Source organism: Candoia aspera, chromosome 2 (assembly GCF_035149785.1).
Source record: "Candoia aspera isolate rCanAsp1 chromosome 2, rCanAsp1.hap2, whole genome shotgun sequence".
Classification (NCBI taxonomy): domain Eukaryota; kingdom Metazoa; phylum Chordata; class Lepidosauria; order Squamata; family Boidae; genus Candoia; species Candoia aspera.
The window spans coordinates 226309321-226329468 of NC_086154.1; the positions used below are offsets into that span (position 1 = coordinate 226309321).

At 37.1% G+C, this 20148-nt stretch overlaps 1 protein-coding gene across 1 annotated transcript in view; it reads right to left on the reverse strand.

Annotated features, from left to right (window-relative positions):
* The window catches only part of ADGRV1 (adhesion G protein-coupled receptor V1), a 252597-nt gene that overhangs the window by 117505 nt on the left and 114944 nt on the right, over window positions 1–20148 (reverse strand). The window contains exons 72-82 of the mRNA XM_063295429.1: window positions 19192–19327; window positions 17989–18836; window positions 15989–16106; window positions 14379–14550; window positions 12997–13242; window positions 8527–8934; window positions 7844–8028; window positions 7205–7451; window positions 4837–4976; window positions 3841–4001; window positions 2609–2709 (exon numbers count right to left, since the gene is read on the reverse strand). Coding sequence (XP_063151499.1) covers window positions 2609–2709; window positions 3841–4001; window positions 4837–4976; window positions 7205–7451; window positions 7844–8028; window positions 8527–8934; window positions 12997–13242; window positions 14379–14550; window positions 15989–16106; window positions 17989–18836; window positions 19192–19327 — 2762 coding nt within the window. The remainder of the gene's footprint in view (window positions 1–2608; window positions 2710–3840; window positions 4002–4836; window positions 4977–7204; window positions 7452–7843; window positions 8029–8526; window positions 8935–12996; window positions 13243–14378; window positions 14551–15988; window positions 16107–17988; window positions 18837–19191; window positions 19328–20148) is intronic.

Below are 20148 nucleotides of genomic sequence, written 5' to 3' on the forward strand. Positions count from 1 at the left end.
AGATGAGCACCACCCACTAGAGTCGGACACGACTGGACTTTACGTCGAGGGAAACCTTTACCTTTACCTTTTATGATGTATGGAATAACTGTTAGCCTTTGTGGATCCACAGCCAAATTAATATTCACAAAGACCTGACTGTACTATAGCTGCTGTTCTGAACCATTTAAGCAACTTACATAGTCTCAAGGAACAGCCAAGTCCTTAAAAATTAGCATTCTTTCTATTCCTTCAATCAAACATATCACTAGGAAAATAAATTTTTAATACACTAGGGAAAAGGTTTCACTGCCACCTGCTGGTTTTGATAGCTAATACCTAATTCTAAGCAAGGAAATAATTGCATTGAGCTTGGAGAACTTCAGAAATGGCACTTAAAATGGCACTCTTGACACTTGATGGTAATGTTTGGTGGTATGTTCAAAGGTATACACACATCAACTGCTGATTCTCTTTCTGATTAGCAAGATGTTGTTCCTGTGGTTTTCCTTTGCTTTTTCCAAACAAGTATCTATCCCTGAGCTTGGGTACCCTCATAGAACATGTTGCTGTTTTAAACATTTGGAAATCTGATTCCAACAAGCAATTGCATTTAACTCTTAGAAACTGATCTAGGGGGAATTTTTTTTTTTGAGATGCTGTGGATGAGAGGTGTTAGATTTATGTAATGAATTTCTGTATGTAGATTTTTAAAATATAAACTGGTGTTTACACTATTGTGTAGTGAGTAAAGAGGATGGCCTTGAAGGGCAGAGGGAAGCTCCGTTACCAAGGCAATGTTCAGATAAATGAGGCTTGAGCCCAGCCCAAGAAAGTGGTTTACAAAAAAACCTAAGACAGTTCCTCCCACTCCCCCATTAATTCTCATGAAGATAAAAGAGGGAGGAAGGAAAGCACATTCAGACCTGCAAGATTCTGTTACTATAGCTGTTCTAATAAAAATGGCATGGTGTCTGTTTCTTAATCTGGTCTACCTTATATGGCTAACAAATCCTTCTCCTTACACAAACTTAAATTTTATCTGGTTATTGTCATATTAGATCTCAAATTCTATATTGATGTCCCTTGCTCCCGAGATAAGAGGAACCCCTCAGCTTGCTTGCATTTCACAAAGTTGCAGGGACCATTCTGTCCCAACAGGCTTTTGGTGTAGACAGTGGACCTGGGATGCATTTGAGGTTTTTAATACATGAATTAGGTTTTCTTTTTCTACAAGTAGTCCGACTTACGACCATTTGTTCAGCAACCTTTCAAAGTTACTATGGTGCTGAAACAACAGACTTATGATTGGTCCCCAAAGTTACGGACAATGATCAAAATTCAGGCACTTGGCAGCCCGCCCACACTTACAATTGCAGGGGTGCTTCAACCCCACCTGCCTATCTTCCCCCTCCTCCCCATCCCTGATCTTTTGGCCACCCTGCACTCCGCCTTGTGGGGTGGCAAGCAGCCCCAGAACTGTGCAGCTCTGGGGCTGCCTGCTATGCTGCTGCTCCGAGGTTCTTGGCATGCTGTGGCTCTGGGGCTGTAAGAAATCCCCAAGCCACAGTGCAGCACAAAGCTGCCCTTGGAAGCTGCTGTTTGCTCCTGCTGCTGATGAGGCATGCCCAGCCTCGCCCTTCATACCAAAAAGTCCCTTTGCGCTGCGCTGCTGAGCCAGGCTAGGGCTGGGCTTTGTGCAGCTCTGAGGCTTTGCAGGAGGAAGGAGAAAGCCTCAAAAATGGCCAGCCCCAGCAGCATGGTGCAAAAGGGGCTTCTTGGCACGCTGTGGCTCTGGGGCTCCAAGAAGCTTCTGAGCCCCAGTGCAGTGCAAAGCTCAGCCCCAGCCTGGCACTGCATGAGGCGCAAAAGGACTTCTTGGCATGAAGGGCCAGGCTGGGCATGCCTCATCAGCAGGAGCAAGAAGATGGCGAAGGTCAGCTGGGGTGGCGGAACACAGGGCAGCAGGGGTCTCAGAGTGCAGGGTGGCGAGGGTGACTGCGGCTGGGTCTGGGCTGGGGTGGCTGAGGCTGCCAGGTAGTGCCATCACTAAGTGATGCAGTCACATGATGTTTCGCCTAACAACTGCATCGCTTAATGACAGAAATTCCGGTCCCAATTGTGGACATAAGTCGAGGACTATCTGTATTTTCAAACCAGTCTAAGCACAAAACTTTTAAGAACAGACTTGAAAACTCTGATATACACAATGTCAGGAAGAATATATACATACCCATATTCTTTTTTCTTGTTTTGTAATACTGATGTTCTTTACATACTACTAGTAACTAACTGTAATGTAGTAAGAATATATTAAATAATTACTTTGAACAGTAACTATTTCATATCTGTCTAGAACTTAGTACTTAGAATCTACTGGTGTTATCAAACTTGTTTTGCTTTATTTGCTAATTTTGGAACATATATTTAGAATTAGTACTGAACTCCAAAATATGCTTTCATATTAATTTCATGTGAAATAATCAGAAAGAAAAAGATGACTTTAATCATACATGGAATGAGGTTTCTATAGAAGATCTAGGTTTAACATATCAGAGACTGGATGAAAACAAGGACATGAGACAATGTTGCTTTAGAAAGCCTTACATTGTATTCAACATGTTCCTACCTGAGTACCCAAGCAGGCGACCATCATATGAGTAAGGAGTTTGGCAGCAAACATTGATGTTCTGGTACATAAGAGGTATGAAAATATAGCCAAGATGAAGCCTGTTTTAACAAAAGAAGAAGCAGGAATGATACCTAGAATATAATTAGTTGATCAGCCAAAATAAAAATCAGAGCAAAATTGTTAAACGAGAACTTTAATCTAAGAAAGCCAAGTTTAATTCAGATCATTTCACAAATTCCAGTCCAAGGATATCCACAGCAAGATAAGGTTTTGTCCAAATGGCATAATGAGGTAATGATGTACAATAGAAGGTCATGATGCTACAATGCAACGTCACAACACAAGCACAAAAGAGGCAGAGTTTGAGTTGTAATATTGTGATGCAGTTTTAATCATTTCTGCCCCCACTTGTGCCCCTGTCATGCTCTTAACTTCTGCTTCTAAGATACTTTCATAGCACTCAGGTTTTTATGGTAAATCACACATACCTTACAGAAAATCTCTGTGCTGGAATTCATAACCTGTATGGCTATATATTAAAGTATCTTTATATAACACAGAACTTATATCAACAAGCACTACTGGAGGAACAGTAGTATAATAACTAAACACATTCCAAAATTTTCTGAATTTCAATCAGTTTTGTTCTATTATCCTTCCATGATGCATTACATTTGTCAAATGTAATTATCCTAGATAAATATCTAAATTTTAAATACCCTACTAAAAATTTAGATTTATAACTAAAATATAATGTGTGAATATGCCCTAAGTGTACAGAAGTAAAATTATAAATTTTAGCAGTAATCATTGGGCAAAAGTTAACTACTTAGAGAGAAATCAATAAGTACTGAATTTAAATAACTGGAAGAAGATATATCAAATGAGCCTTCTTTGGCTAATAGCTAAAGAAAGCATAAAATCTGTTTGATTGCATTTTTCTCCCTGTTAAGATAAGGTATTTTTTGAGGATATTATCATTAAATTACTTCGAAGGATCCAGAGGAGAGTTGGATTTGTAGAAGTCAGTTTTCTATGCTGTTTTGAAAGCAGGAAAATATCGGAGTAAACAATGAGGGTCAAAATTTTCACTGTACATGTCTAAAATAGTTCTCTAAGCTTTCCTTATGTTGCTTACTTAAATAGTGATTTTCTGAAAGAACTGCCACTGTTATCTATTTTTAAATCAGTATATAATTCAAAAATAACAATACTGTAACATAACTGACCAGAAATACAGATGAAACCAGAAGAGAAGAAAGCTTCATTGTAAGAAGAGAAGCTGTCTGTCTGTGCACTGGCTGCATAAATTGACATGTGTGAACAAGAACATTCCACATAATTGGAGGAATCATCCATCAGCTTACAGAATTGAGTATTAGACAGCCAACTACAGGGGGAACCAAAATTAGCAGTTAATTTGTTATTTCTTAAATTGATCAGTAATGTCAAAAAAATAAAGAAATATTATAAGAACTATGTTGGTCTATTACAGAACCAACACACTTTTGAAAATCCACCAGAATAAAGTTCCTTGTTTCATGGAACTTATTGGCTAGAGTGAGGAATGACTGGCCACAAGGAACATAAAGTCAAACAAAGTTTAGAATTTAACCTGACTGACGCCAAATTTTATGGGAAAGCATAGTTTTGTAGGGCTGTGGGAGACTTCTGAAACCTGAGAGAGTCTAAAACTAATTTTCTCAGCAGGGATCAACCAAAGCCTCATAGGTTAACTCAAACATGAAATTAAACTGGGTTATTACGTCAAATCTTGGTCAGGAGTTAGAAAGCTCCTATATACCACTATATACAGGAACAATTACATGTCCATGTGTATGTTTTCAGATACAAAGCAGAAACCTTATAGGGCCTTGTTAAAGAAGTTTTACCTTTCCCTGAATTTGTACAGTAGCCAGGTAGAAGACAGTTGTTCGAGACAAGGAACACATTAAGGAGGAGGCATAAGGTTCCAATAAACTTGTCTGACCCTGTCAGAGCCTCCATATTTTTCTGGGACTCTGAGAATTGTGTGAGCCCAGGAGAAGGCACAGCTTCTTTAAGGAGGCACCAACAGATGCAGTGAGCACACTCAAACCCCTATGAAGCACCCCTTTCACTTTGCAACCTCAGAGCAGCACATCACTAATAAATTTACAGTGTGTGTTTGTTCAGCAGACAGCAGACACACACACACAGACACACAAAAGGAATTAGAAATATACCTTTCAGCAACCTGATTCCAAAGAAGACACAAGGACTTATGAGGAATTATATTGCTATCTGTTGAATAAATCCGGTAGATGACCTCATTATTATCTTTCAGCTGAATTGGACTCTGTCCCTTCAAACTCATTGAAAAAACCTGAAATGGGAAAGATGGACATTTTTTGCCTTTAAAATATTCACATGATTTGTATTTTACACTAAATATTAAAATCTATCTTATTCCAAGCAGATCATCAGTAAATCCTGAAAAGACAGCGATTCTCTATTAGGTACCAGTTTGAGGTACTTCCCCACCATCCTTCCTAAGATACATTGACTAAAACTTCATAATGCAAGGATTTGCTCTACTGCAGAGATATTGAGCTTATACCTGCTTTCTAAAAAAGAGACCTAAATTCCATCTCAGACAAAATGTCAAGAAGATTTGAATCCATATCTTATGGATGCCAAATTACAGAACCAGAGTGCCCTTAACATTATTAATTGAATCTTTGCTTTAAGAATGTAATCTTCAGAATCTTACATACGAAAGCATGTATAAAAGCATATACTTTCAGTTTATTAATTTAACAAGACTCTGAGCAGCTTCCTGCCTCCTTATATTAATAGGATTAAAAACCTAGAAATAACAGCAAAAATCCAAGACAAACTTCCCACAACAATAAAAGGCACTCACACTTTGTGGATAGTCAATATTCCATCTATTCTATCCATCTCCAGAAGAGCTGTGTTTAATGCTCTTTGAAACCTTAACAGAGATGGGACAGTCCTTATATCTGTGAAGAGGTTTCTCCAGAATAAGGAGGGGCATCACTGAGAAGACATGAGAATGGAATCCCTGAAGTTCCCCTGGTGGAGGGACCTTCTTCTCCCTGATCATATTAGATAGGCTGATTCCCCTTGCAGCAGGCAGCCCCTGACATACCCAGGCCCTAAGCTATATATGGTATAAAAGGTGTCAGCCAGCACCTTGAATTGCATTTGGAAACTGGTTGCCAACACAGCTTTAGCCATGTTACATGAGCAAACCTTGGTATGTCCATGATAATCCAAGCTGCCACATGCTTAATCAGCTGCAGCTTCCAAAGGGTTTTCAAGGGTAGCCTCATGTGTAACAAGTTTCAATAATCCAACTATTGGTTGCACCCTTTTACATTCATAGAAGCTTTGTTGTAAAATAAAGCTATAATTATATCCGCACATTTCTACAAGGATTCTCACTGAAGTAAGCAGCAGTTCTGAATAAACATGCATGAAATCTGAGTATAAAGGTAATTCTGTTAAGGTTGGGTAGCACTTTGGATTCCAAGGAAGGAATATGCTCCAAGATATGGGTGACATCCACATGGCATTTGTCAGAAACACCTGAAACCAAATGTGTCTTTTCCTAGAATAGTATGGCAGCTGCAGAGGTCAGCTGTGCAAACCCAGAAAACACAGATGTTTTAAGGTGTTCCTGACATGTGCATTCCCATGTGTGCTCTGAATCATATATATTTCCTTTGAATCTGCAGCACTGCATCATCCTAAATTGTACACGTCAATGTGTCACAAGCTCCAGTTGATTTTTTCCAGTAAAATGCTTTAAGATATTCAATTGATCTTCATTTATAAGTGTCATTCAAAATCTGCACCAACACTCAGAGTTGCTTATGGAACTCAAAATTCAGAATCTAGCATTTCCTCAATAATAGTGATCATTAGCTTTCATCTATCTTAAATAAGGTTCATAAAAGTCTCTCTGACGGAGCAGCTGAGGACGTAAAACCTGATAGCTAGGTCAGCGGAAAGCAATGGCTCCCCAATTATCTGTGAAACCACCTTACAGATTCTGGCAGCGGATTCTCTTGCACACTAACATAGGCCCCGTGTGCTATCACAGGCAATGAGACAATGAAAAGCCATTATACAAGCAATGAGAATCAAGGTATAGCAGGATTAAAGAGATACATGCATAGCCTTTTCTTTGTGAACAACGTTCATGTATCATCAGTTTTATTTGGTATTCTACGTAAGTCATATTTGCTTGCCATAAGCTAATATTCCTACCACTTTCTGCATCCGAATCATGCACATGATGTTGTAAACTATGAGAAGTCATTAAAGCTAGAAAACAATAGTGTGATACTAATGTGGCTGCTGATTCAGATGAAATTATATTAAAATATCTTTTAAATTCAGTATATCATAAATGAGGTGAAACAAAACCAACCCAATCTTGTAAGAGCAATAAAATGAAGAAGTTTTGAACTTGATGAATACCTGAATGTAAGATGACTGGAAACATCATATAAGGAACTCTGAAATTTCTAATGGAAACAAAACCCACAGGATATTGGTCTAATAAATAGTTTAACAGTTTACCTTATTTTTTAGGGCAATTCCTCTACCATCCGCTATAAACCATTGCTGGCTACTATATTCAGTGACTTGAATGAACCTACAGGTTGCATCATTAGAATGAGATGAAGCAGAGACTTCCAACAAATGGTCAGGAACTCTAATGAAATCCCCATCTTTTCCATCAAATCTATGCCCATTGATTTGTTGTGGATACCAGTGATGGGACGTGATTACCATATAAGGGCAATGGTCAAGGATGGTTTTACCTCTGTTAAACAGAACAGTAAAAACAAGCTTAAGTAATCAGAAAATTACTATCTGCAAGGAAAAATGTGTAGGTGCTCATGTGTGCTCATAGTTATTGACTTATTGGCTCATCAGCAATAAAATGAATAATGTATAAAATATTAATTTATTAATAATTACTGTAACGTCTTCAGGCTTCAGTTCAAAAATTTTTAAGTGTGACAGGAAAAAGATATGTGATCCAGATCTTGAGTGCTGAAGGATTCATTTCATAGGATGTTAGACATCTTGAACAATTTGCTTATTTTGCACACTAGGATACAGGACTGTGCTACATACACAGATCTGCAAATAGCCTTTAACATTAACACTGCTGTTAACATGTGCGTAATACATATGTAGAAAACATCTTACCTTTCACCCTGTGAGCCACACATTACACCAACAAGAAGAGAAAAAGCAAATTTCTCAGTAATATCAGCAAGGAAGCTGTAGCCTTGAGTATCCTTGCGTTTGGGGTTAGCAAGTGCACAGAGGATTTCATACAAAAGATTTCTGTTTTGATCAGTGAGTGCCTGTTTTTCACCTTCAGATATTACCTTGAGAAGCAAATATTGGAAAAAAAAAGTTCAGTGCATAAAAAGATTGAATTCTTTTATACTGGGACAATTGGTGAAAATTACACATTTCAAACACAAAATAAACACAGGCCTAATAAATATTGAGAGTAAGTGCCACTGATTTCAAGAGAGCTCTTCTCCTGCATAATAGTTATAGCTAAAACTCTGTGGAGCACTAATCTTGAATACATAGTGAAGATAGCTTATGCCATGATCAATGTATTGATATTTAACACTGACATTGTGTATCATCTGCTCATTCCACTTCATTTCAGTTCAACATTTGGATAAGTATCTTTATCTAAGCAGGCAAATACAGCTTATAGATCCTCTACATATTAATAAGCATGTATTTTTGACCCAAAACAATTGTTGGGTCAAAACTTTTACCATCCTGACTTCATCTTTCAAAGAACGTGTCCATTTCTAATTCTAAGAAATCATTAATCACTGCAGAAGGGAGAACCAGAAATGTACCTTTTCTATGATATACATCACAGCAGCAAGTTGCTCTTCTGTACTTTCTGTGACTACTTTGATGTTTAAATGCTGGAGGATTGGGTTCAAAATAGTATCATCAAGAGGTTGGAACAACTGATCTGTCAGACCCCAGACTGCTTGGGAGTTTGAATCAGAGACAATGGTGATGTTGGCGATACCATAGATGCTATCAACTCTGGCACCTCCTGTAGGATTGAACAGCATAACTTGGAAGCGTTTAGGAAACAGATTTATATATCTAGTCTTTGGGCTGAGTGTTATACCCAGAAGAGCATTTCTCTCTTCAGATTCAAAATACAATGTTCCTTCAGATGCAATAAAATCTTGTCCAGAAATGGCAGGTGATATGATTACACGACCAAGAGCTTCAGGTCTCAACAGCTCCTGGAAATAAGGAAATAAATGTCTAGGTAAGAAATTAATTATACTGCAATTTGTAAGAACAATTTGCTTCTAACTACCAACATTTCTAAAGATTTCAGTACATGATAGACACTCTGTAACACTGTGTTTTAGAATCTCATCTTTCTGGCTCAGATTTAAGTATTCTGGCAAAAAAATGCCATATCACCAAACCAGGGAATGTTTAAATCTTTAAATTGCCTACTATGGTTGGTAAAATGGTTTAGGAGTTAGCTACTCCCTCACTTTCAGAACAGAGGAGTATTCATTCCAAAGACAGGTCTTTTTAAACTGTTGGCCTTTCAGTAGGCAGGACTTGAGACAAAAGGAGTCTGGGACCATATTTTATACATGTTATTTTTCACCAGTTTATCAACTCGGAGAAGTTACAAAGGGTATTGCTGGCTACTCAGCAGCAAGTCATCTGCACAACACTAACCAGGGGAAATTTCCTGAGTTAGCAACATGGAGGTCATCTGCCAGCTCAGAATGGCACCTCCTCCTTCAGCAACTAGGCAGGGTCAACCTACATTTGGGACCCTACGATTTCCCTTACACATCCATGTTTCAATGTCACAAGATCCTACATGTGTATGTTCAGTTGACATATATGTAATGTACATGCACCTAGGTAAAAGAGCATTGTTTGTAATAGATTATAAGATTGTAATGGTTATTAACTTATAGCCATCAAGAGCAACTGGCCAGTGGCTAAGAGGAAAAAGCCCATAAAAGCCCATAACTCAGCTGTGTTTATATATGAAAACAATAGATATTAGACAAAATGTATTTCTCTCAATAAAGCTCAATAATATCTGAATGAAAGGAAAATGATTCTTGTCCTCTACATCCCAGAAGCTACTTAATCTTGTGGACTAGCATTTTGAGTGATTAGATCTAAAGCCTTCAATAAACCCAGCTTGCAAAGATTCCAAACCACAGATTATTTATCATTTTTTTCAGTTATTTCCCTTACGGGCAAAAGCTTGTATTTAGTATATGTAGAATCATTCATTGACTCTAATAACGATCTTCAACGCTTTAGTTTACCTATCTAGATGTAGATAACTATGTTTAATTTGCAATTCTCAGCCAGAAAAACTCCAGATTTAGTCCTAGTGACAATACCTCTCTGAAGAGGAACAGAAAGAGCAACAAACTTGCCATAGAATTACCACTAGGGTTATGCAGTGTTTTGCATTTGGTTCTTAAGAAGTTCTTTGGAATATGTGGGAGTGTTAATGCAACTTCTCTCTGCAATTTATTAAAGTAGTAACTCTTTCAATTCTTGACAAAAGAGATACATGAGCCTTGAGAATATATGGCCTGATCATTATGTCATGGAGGCACAGTGGCTGTTGATGGCTATATGAAATATACTGTAGATAAGGTGGAAGAAAACACCACTTGAAGTCTCAGGATAACAACTAATGCTATCTAACTTCCACACAGATCTGAGAGTCAACATCAGACTGAAGGAGAAAATCTAATACTAGGAGAACCAAAATGAAATGCCTAGCAATGGTAATGATGGAAGGTAACATATCAAGATACTACTGTGACATGTTGTAGTGGCAACATGCAAGACCACTGTTATTTCAAGGAGCTAAGTGGCATATGTTGATTTTCTCCTTCACACAAATAAGATTAGAGTTTGAGTTATGCTGATGTTTAATTGGGTTGTTTTTATTTCTGTTTGGCATGAGGAGGGGGATAAAGCCACAAGACTGAAAGAATAAGCCCACTCCTCCAGAACTTATCTTTGTTTGGAGTGGGGGGAGAGATAAGAGGAAACCCCCAGATTGTTTTGTTAAGCACTAGCTTATCTGTAAAACTTCCCAGGTTCTTGGATGATGTCACAGACAGGTGTTTTTGAGCCTTGGGAAGCTTCCTAGTCAAGGTCAGATCTCATAGCCTGCAACCATGGAAACATAGTCATGAGGTTTGAGGGCCAGACTTTGATAAAACTCCTAGGCTTGATTTGGGGGTTGGAGAGTTTCTCCACAGATCCTGCACGCAGGGTGCTGTGGAATATTGCCACCCTGGGGGTCCCTGTTGCCTTGGCCAGGAGGCTCCTGGCAACATAAAAGGGACTGGGTATCAACTTGCTTGGTATGTTACGATTTCTTTCTTTATGCTATGTTTTTTATACTTTTGTTTAATCTGCCTAAACTGTTTAAACTGTGTTTCTATTTAACTCTATTTGCCTAAGTTTATAATGAAGCTTAAAGTTTCTTTATCCACTGGCATGCTTTGTCTCTGGATATAAAAGAACCAATTGCCTGAACACCTGATCACTGCTTGGACACTTGGCAGACACACGTAAAAAGACATAGAAAAACACATGGATGCTTAAAAGAAATGAATTCCAGAAAGTACCTCTGCAATATAGTGTTTTCTGCTCATTCTATGGTTTGCAAGTTTGGGCATTATAGCACCTTGGTATTTTATTTGAATCCAGATTTAGTTCTTTCTCAATACTAGAATAATTCTGAGGAATATCAGTATATATAAAAAAACCAAACCAACTAAAAACTGTACAGGCCTGTTGGTTTTTAATCTATACCCCAGGTTTCAGTCAAACAACTAATTTTCTATGATGAATTAGCAAGGGGAGCTAGAAAAAGAGACACTTTCTCCTGGCTGTTTTAAATGATGCAAGGTACCCTCTCCTTCCATTTGGGTGGTGGAACTGGCAAAAGCAAACAGCAGTTGATTCACAAAGGACCAGTGATGTGGTCCAATGGACAAAATTAGAGTAATGTCAATTCATATAAGAAAGGAGAAAAATGGGCTTCTAACAAACTCTAATCCTGTTGTCTATGGTCACTAGGCTTGCTGGTCTGGAGACTCTATTCAGGAAAACCAAAATGAATCCTGGCTTCTCATTAGGGCTACTATATCTGACTGAACAAAACAGGGAAACCATCAGTTAACAGCAAAGAGTTCAATTTTTCTGTATCTATTTACTACCATGCTAGATAGGGTTTTTGCAGCCTAAATATCAGCCTCATGTGGTGCAGAGTGGCAAGCAGCAGTATTGCAACCAAAACTCTCCCCACGACCCGAGTTCAATCCCAGTGGAATCTGGATTCTCGGGTAGCCGGCTTAGGTCGACTCAGCCTTCCATCCTTCTGAGGTCAGTAAAATGAGTACCCAGCTTGCTGGGGAAGGTGACAACTGGGGAAGGCAATGGCAAACCCACCCCACTATGGTCTGCCAAGAAAACATTGCAAAAGCGGTGTCCCCGCAAAGGGTCAGACATGACTTGATGATTGCACAGGGGACCTTTCACCTTTCAAATATCACAGCATATCATTCCAGAAAGAGGGACTAACCCAAGGTGACAGATGTCCCAAATGAAACTCAGAAGAGTAATCTTCTACAAATTCTGAACAAAATAATCTCACAGTTTTTTCATTCAATTCCTGTGCATAATTATGTTTCAATTTTCTATTGTTCCCTCAAACAACATCCTCAGCCATTCTAAGGCAACCAGATAGTGACTATTTTATAACCACTTTGCCAGAGGGGGGTTGAAAACAGTTCTCCTAAATCCAGATTGACTATACTGCACTGATTTTTCAAAGGACTGTCATTGTTAGATGAAATCTACAGCTTATTGACTTCAGTTGTAACTTCTGGTATTTCGAATGGGCACTGATTCTTCCTATGAATAAAAGAGGTAAAGTAGTCTTTAGGTAAACATTTACTAGGTAAATACACCTTTGATTGGTTTCAGAGCAAAAAGATCTGTCCGACACTTAGGAAGAGAAAAAGTTACCATGTTCTTACAAACCACTATTCTAACTTGCAACTATTCTACAAAGAATAAATACTAAAATCCTTTGTATGAGAGAATTTTTTTTATTAGAAAAGAAATGAGGACATGACAAAAAATATACTCATGTGAAAAATCAGAAGTCTGGCAGCACCCTTTTTGACTAACGAATTTTATTAAAAGGCATCAGTTTTTGTAAGCTGCAGCTCATTCATCAGATGAATCCTGCAATATATGTGTGTGAATGAATGTGTCAATCTTACCTGAGTTCTGTAGCCAACTGAGATAGCAAGTGCTGTGCTAGAATCTCTAACCACTTTGAGACTAATTGAAGTGGTCTTCATATGGGCCACAGCCAGACGAGACCCCACAGCAAAGTAGATGAGATCCTTCTGAGCAGAATCACTCTCTGGAACTATAATGTATGCAAATCTGGCACTCTCGTTTAAAGCTGCGCCTTCCCCCACTTCATAGAGTTCCACCCAAAAACAGGTCTCAGATTCAGCAACCTGATAATCAAAATGGATATTCAAAGTATTTCACTTTTTCCAGTCAAAAGGAATATATAATAATAAGTGCTCCCAAATATAATTTTGCTATTATTCTGTGCAATGAGCTTTTCAGATCATGGGACTATCCTGTGTTTGGCTTCAGTCGTCTTAAAAATGCTGCTTGGAATCTGGAAAGAAATCCTGCTGTTCCCTCATTAAAGTCACTCATGTAACTTGGTCATTTGAGAATCATTAAATGTCACTCTAACACTGGGAAAGTACACTTGTATAAATGAATTCTTCACTGAAAATTAATAACCATTAATTTTATGTTTTTTCAAACATGCTTCAAAGTACAACTGATAACTCTCTCTAGTTTTTTTCTAACTATGTAGAAAAAAGAGAATTAAATGTTCCCAGTTTTCAAAGTAAAAGTAATCTTAAGGAGTCTGTGAAATTGTGTCTGAAAAAAAATCACCTGACAATCATTTTATACTATAAACATTGTGTTTTCAAAAGGCAGTATTTCAACTCAGGACTTAAAATCCATAGTTGATAATCATAAGCAGGTTTATTACACTATCACAAAATGTAATAGTGCATATACAAAAGGGGTGGAGTTTTGTTGCATTGGCACAGTGCTATTTTCATCATTTGGCCCATTTTGACACTCCCTGTAGATGCCCCTGTAGCTAGAAGTGAAAGCAATGTCATTATGTAAACATAACTTGCAGGACCTAAAAACATTATCTATCCTGGAACAAATATCTAGGAAAAGTAACTTCACAGAGCATGAGAGTGCTATCCACTTTTGTAATTATAAAGTCTCAGGTAATCATCATTCATGACATCACTTCATGTGAGTTGAATCTGAACATCATCTGGAGGAAGCAAGTTTTCCAACATTCTACACAGAAACCCATTAGTGGACAGAGTCCCACCACTGTGATCTCACATAGATCACAAAGGAAAAGACCCAATATAGAGGATTCCTTCCTAAGTATAAAAACTTGTGCTGCTTCACAGCTAATAGCTCAGATAATATGATAATGCAAACAGGGAGTATTCTCCAGCTTCTCATCATTGGATCACATTCTAGTATATTTTGGGGGAGAGTAGTTAGGAAAGGTAATTAATTCATTCTAAGTACTCACATTATCAGGCCGGATCTCAATAAAAACCATGCATTGAATTTGGCCAGCATTACAAGAGGTAACCCCTCTGACAGCTATCAGTTCATTTGCCAGATCGGTGCCATTAGTCTGCAGGACAACTGATGTTTGATTAAAAGTCACACGCCAAGATACTTTCACATCTCCAAAAGCTCTATCAACAAAGGAAACCAGAAGAAATGAATTGATGCAGGCAGCCATTGGAAAAGTCTTTACCCTCACATACATTTTGTTTTTTCGCTTTCCAAATTTACCATAGCAAAATGGTGTGTTTTAAAAAAAAAGAATGATGTTTACACTATTATTTTCTATTCCTTTCTGCTTCTTTATCTCTTAAACAAGTCATTCAGTTTTAATTTGTAGGGTTCAGTATGATTTCTCAGTTATACCCTTGTTTCTTAGCTGTGGTTTTATATAATCCTCATGAAATATCTGGAACAATCATTCAGTGAGCAGCTTGAAGGGAAAGAGTTGATTAGCTGAGGATCTAATTACTTATAAACTGAAGACTAACTAAAGATTCTTAATATTTCACATCAGATGAACTAAATTCATAAATGTGAATGGTTGAATTGTATCCCTGCTGTTTGTTATACTGTATTTGCCATGTTCTTTGGAGTTACATCCCTTAAACTGTTTTTGTACTGCTGCTTGGAATTAATAATTGTCTGCAATTATATACTGAAATGTTTCATGCCTTGATGAAGCATAGACAGGCAGGCAGGCAGGCTAGCAGACAATACAGTTTGTAAGCAGGAAATATGTACCTACAGTATCTCTGGATTAAGAGGTATTACTGATTTGCATTTATGTATACATGTGTTAAACAGACTACTTGGTTACTGGTTAGTTCTATTATTTTGTCTCTTTTTTTTCCTGACCCAAGGAAATCAGCTTTATTCCAACCAAATCCATAATAATGGTTTGCTTCAGCCTTGCTTATTAAGATAAAACACTATGTTAAACCAAAGTAAAGTTGGATCGATAAGGTGGTGTTAATCACAATCATCCTAGATATGAGTACAGCATAAAAAAAGAAAGCAAGTTATTAGGTATTAGGAAAGATAATGAGAGTGTTTTTATTGCCAATAAGAGCCCTATGGCAATGTAGTACAGTAGTTACTGGCAGCCCTATCCACTGTCTTTGTGATCTTGAGATAGATACAGTAGATATATATATATGTACACATACATACATACATACATACTCCTGAGATGGGTTAAGGGACATCTGAAGCTATAGTTCTAGCCAAACAATCGCTTTACCTTTACTGAAGAAAGCAGCAAACAGGAGGTATGTGCACATAGCAAAGAAATGAATTTCACATCTCAGCTATTATGTATATGAATTAGGGTGGCTGAACATTTAATTCTCTCATTTTTGTTCAGTTCTGGTAGACTGATCAACATATATCATATTCTAAATTTATGAGACAACTTTCCCAGTTTGCAGTAAAGTACTGGAACTTCTAAAAGCCTAGAATTTATACTAAGATTCTATCATAACCTATTTTGCTTACAGTTATATCCTTGATTTGACACAATGCATTACAATATGTGAAGGTAACATTTTTATCAGCTGCTGCCTGCACCTGTTTGGCTGTCGGGTGACAATGAGTTCTATTTTCTTCTCTTCTGAATCTTCATCAAGCACAAGGCCATGTTGTGCTTTTTCACTGAATCCCAGGATTCCATTCTGAAGATCATTTCCTAAAAGGGAAATAAATCATCCAAAAATATCAAGAAGCAAGCAAATTATGTTTGCCAGCTAATATTCTGTTATAGAATTCCTTAAAAATTCTTCCCCAAACTGAGATAATTATATGAATTGGAATGAGGAGCTATTATAGTATAAAAGGAGAAACTATTTTATATAAAATAATGGGCTATTTAATGCTACTGGAATTAAAATATTAAGAATAGTTCAATGAGTATTAAGATACAATAGGACAAAATATTTTTGATATGATAGACACAAAACAGATATAATGGCATTTGCTTATTGAACCATGACTTATTTTAAAGCAGTTGGGTATCTTCATGCCATAAAATTAAAGAATATTAATACAATAAGGCACCAGGAATAATAAAAGAGCTCCTTTACCATATTTTTGGAAGTACTGTATATCAGTAAGAAAGGTAAAGTCTTCCTTAAGTTGTGCTTGACTCCTTACTTACTTAGACATGCTTGTTATTTTTCTAGCAACAATTTGAAATGCTTTGCCATTGTCTACGTTGCTGTTTTAGTAAGAGCTGTAAGGCTCACAACTCTAATTGGTTTAGGCTGTGATGATCTTAACAAAAATGGTAACCAGCAGCATCTTTTTCTGGATAGGGAGAGGTGGTCAGAATGGTGCAAGCAGCATCGAAGCACAACAATGCAAGTCCTGCCACTTTTCCATTCATGTTGTGAATCACACATATGTCCCAAAGCAGCGAAGCTTGCACTGTGATGGTTCTTTGATCATTCTGACGAATGTGAGAACCTGCAGATGCTGCTGGCAGTAACTGATTCATAAAGATTTATCTGAGTCTCTGACTAATTTCTTACCTTAAAACAGACATAATTTTTGACAGAAAAGCTACATTCCTGTTGATCTTAAGCAGAGCACATTTAAGTAAACTTCCTTTTATTATCTTTCAGGAAGAATTCAGATGCTAATTCCTGGATATTACATAATTCTATTAAACAAAAGTATCTGGTATCTAGAAAGATCATCATTCCTATTAGTCCAACAATATATTTGATCAAATGTAGCTAAACATTAGCTAGGGAGGCAGGATGAAAGAACCGGATTGTTGAATCTTGCTTGATTTCCAAAAGGGAAAAAAAAATCCTTGTTCAGGCATAACCTTTATGCAGTGAATCCATCATGGGAGGAAAAATGAGCAGAACAGCTTTTCTCTCTTAGTCATGCTGGTAATGTAAGAGAATATAAGTCTCATACTTACAGCATCACTGCAGTGGTTCTCAAGATATAGTAGAATACAATGTTTCTAATGTGCAATAGCATATATATGCTTTTACCATCTGAACTGAATTTAGAACCCAAAGCAAATGCTTAGTTATAACCTTCAGATCCATGTTCCTTACTGAACTTGTCCTTGTTTGCCCTTATTTTCTGGTTTGAAAAGCCTCTTTTATATTATCCAGTATATGAAACTTGGCAGATAAGCTTGATCTTCTTAACAGACCCTTTATATGACTTCTACATTGCTATCATCACAACCCTTTCCCCTCAATTATGACTACATCCAACAAGAAAACATGCAGATACTACTATTTCCATTTTAATCTACATTGTCAAAGGCAAGAAGTTTATCAGAAGTGTCAAAGACAAGAAGTTTATCAGAAGCTCTCATTTTTAATCACAATTACATGGAAAATGACAGTCCAGTTAACACAGAGATTGCATATGATTCTCTGTTGTGAAATTTATATTATAAACTCTGGAATACAAACCTGGGTGGGGTTTTTTTGGCTTAGGGTTTTCTTATAAAGTATAATGAGTGTATTATTTGCTGTGCAAATAATAAATCTCTTTCCTTTCAGCATTTTGCTTATATACGAAAGCAATGTAAATATGTCTACCTTTGATAATTATTGTGGTAAAACCTTTAAACCCATATTCATCCATGCTTTCTGTAATCTGAGCTCCATCTTGAGGTTCAAAGAGGACAACATAAAAAAATTCTTCCCCTTCAGGCTCGTCATCATCAAGAATTCTGAAAGATACTTTGCTTTCTCTTTCCCCATCCAATAATGTGACAGACAGAGTCATCTCTTCAAAGTCTATCCCTTCGATTGCCCAGGTAAGATTAGAAACCACAGGGACAATTTCAAAAGGGAATGCACCTGCCCCACTTTGAGCATTTATTCCACCAAAGGTTTTTATATTTACAGAGACATTCCCCACAAACCCTTGAGTCCTTCTGACGTGAATCAGAACAGTGTTGGAAGTAATGTTATTGCTGTCTTCTTCAGTGTAAATAATAGTCGGTCCAAGACTTAAAATTCCATAATGGGTATCACTGGCCAGTAGAGTAACTGATGCAATGCTAAATTCTGGATTCAGACGTGGATTCCAGGCTGGATTAAATTTCTGGATATCTAAAACATTCACAGATGTTAAATTCACAAAAAATATTTCTTCCCCTTCTGAAATGCTGTCATCAATTATCAAGATTTCCAATACAGTGTTAATCTCACGGAAGCCAAAAACAAGTTCTCCATCATGAGCAGGTTCAAAGTCTTCTAGTGATTTGGCATTTCCTGCAGTGGTTTGATAGAACACCTTTGTGAGGTTGCTTTGGTAACCAAAAAGTCTCTGTACATATAATCTGACTGTTTGTACATCTTCCCTCACTAAAACGTTCCTTGAGCTAGGAGCAAACTGAAAGACTCCCATCGGCTCAATCTCAGCAATAATGAAATCTGATCTGAAATAAAAACAAATATATGACCTTTGAATGTGGAAAGATAAAGGCAGGATCCTAAATTTTTAGCTTGTCCTCAACAGACAGATCCACTTAAAAATATTAATATCTTGGATTCATCTGAGACTTCTCTCAAACTGAAGAAGCAGCTTAAGAACTTTATGAATATATCAGTTCATAAGTTTAGTCATTGTGTATTTTGGTTCTATAATTATTAACATTTTCAGATATACAATAACTCTATCTGAGACAGAAGAGGGAAATAATGAATGTCAATTAATTACTCGGTTGGGAAGGTTTCTTGTTATTGTATTTGGCTGGTGTACTAAATAGTCAACTTGAGTGATAGCTTTCTTACCTCAGACGAGCCCCACCAGATGCGTTACTCTGCACAGCTGCCAGATGTAGAGCAAACACCTCAGGACTGCTTGCATTTGGAATAACTTGCAATAAAATTGTTTTGTTTTGTTCACAATGGGAAAAAGTAACTGTGCCTGGAAGGAAAAAAAGAAAAGGAGATTACTGAAAAGCTATTGGAATGTTGAAGAGCAATAGTATTAAATCATGAGTCATTGAGAATCAGGCAGCATACAAGTCTATTATTATTATTATTATTATGAATTAATACAGATTTCTTAGGAACACAATGAAACCTACAATGCTGAATACACTGTGAGAAGAGTTCAAGAGCATTACCAGTCAAACTTTAAAGCCTAAGTATTCTAAGGAATAAAAGGAGTCACCATGTCCTAACTGCTTGTAGAAGAATGATAGCTCTGGTTAGCATATCAGATAGCAAGACTGACAAAAAAAAATCTACATAATTGCTCAATACTCTGCTACTGAGAAATAGGTAGTTATAGTCCACATGCATCATGGTCTGAGAAGTCATTCATTAACTCCATGTATGCCATTTTACTATGATACAGCACAGATATCACTGTTTTCTTTCCTTAAAATGTCTTTTGTCCACAAGCCAATTAGAAGATATGCTACAGGTACCAAAAGGAAATGACAGAACACACCCTTGAACACTAATTCATCATGCAAGTTTGCTCCTTGTTAAGCTGCAGATTAAAAGGAAAGGATAAAACATAAGGGTTGTGTACATCCCAGAGATAAAATGTTTATACAACATCAAGTTATGATAGGCTACAGTGAAGCATGCCCTGATTATAACAACAATTAACAATCTACTTTCCTAAGGAAAAAAAGGGTTAAGAAAGGCAGTGGTAAACTGAATTCAGATGGGAAATAATCAAGTTTTTTACATTTTTTATTAAAACAAAACAAGTAAAAGGTACAAAAAGAGCTG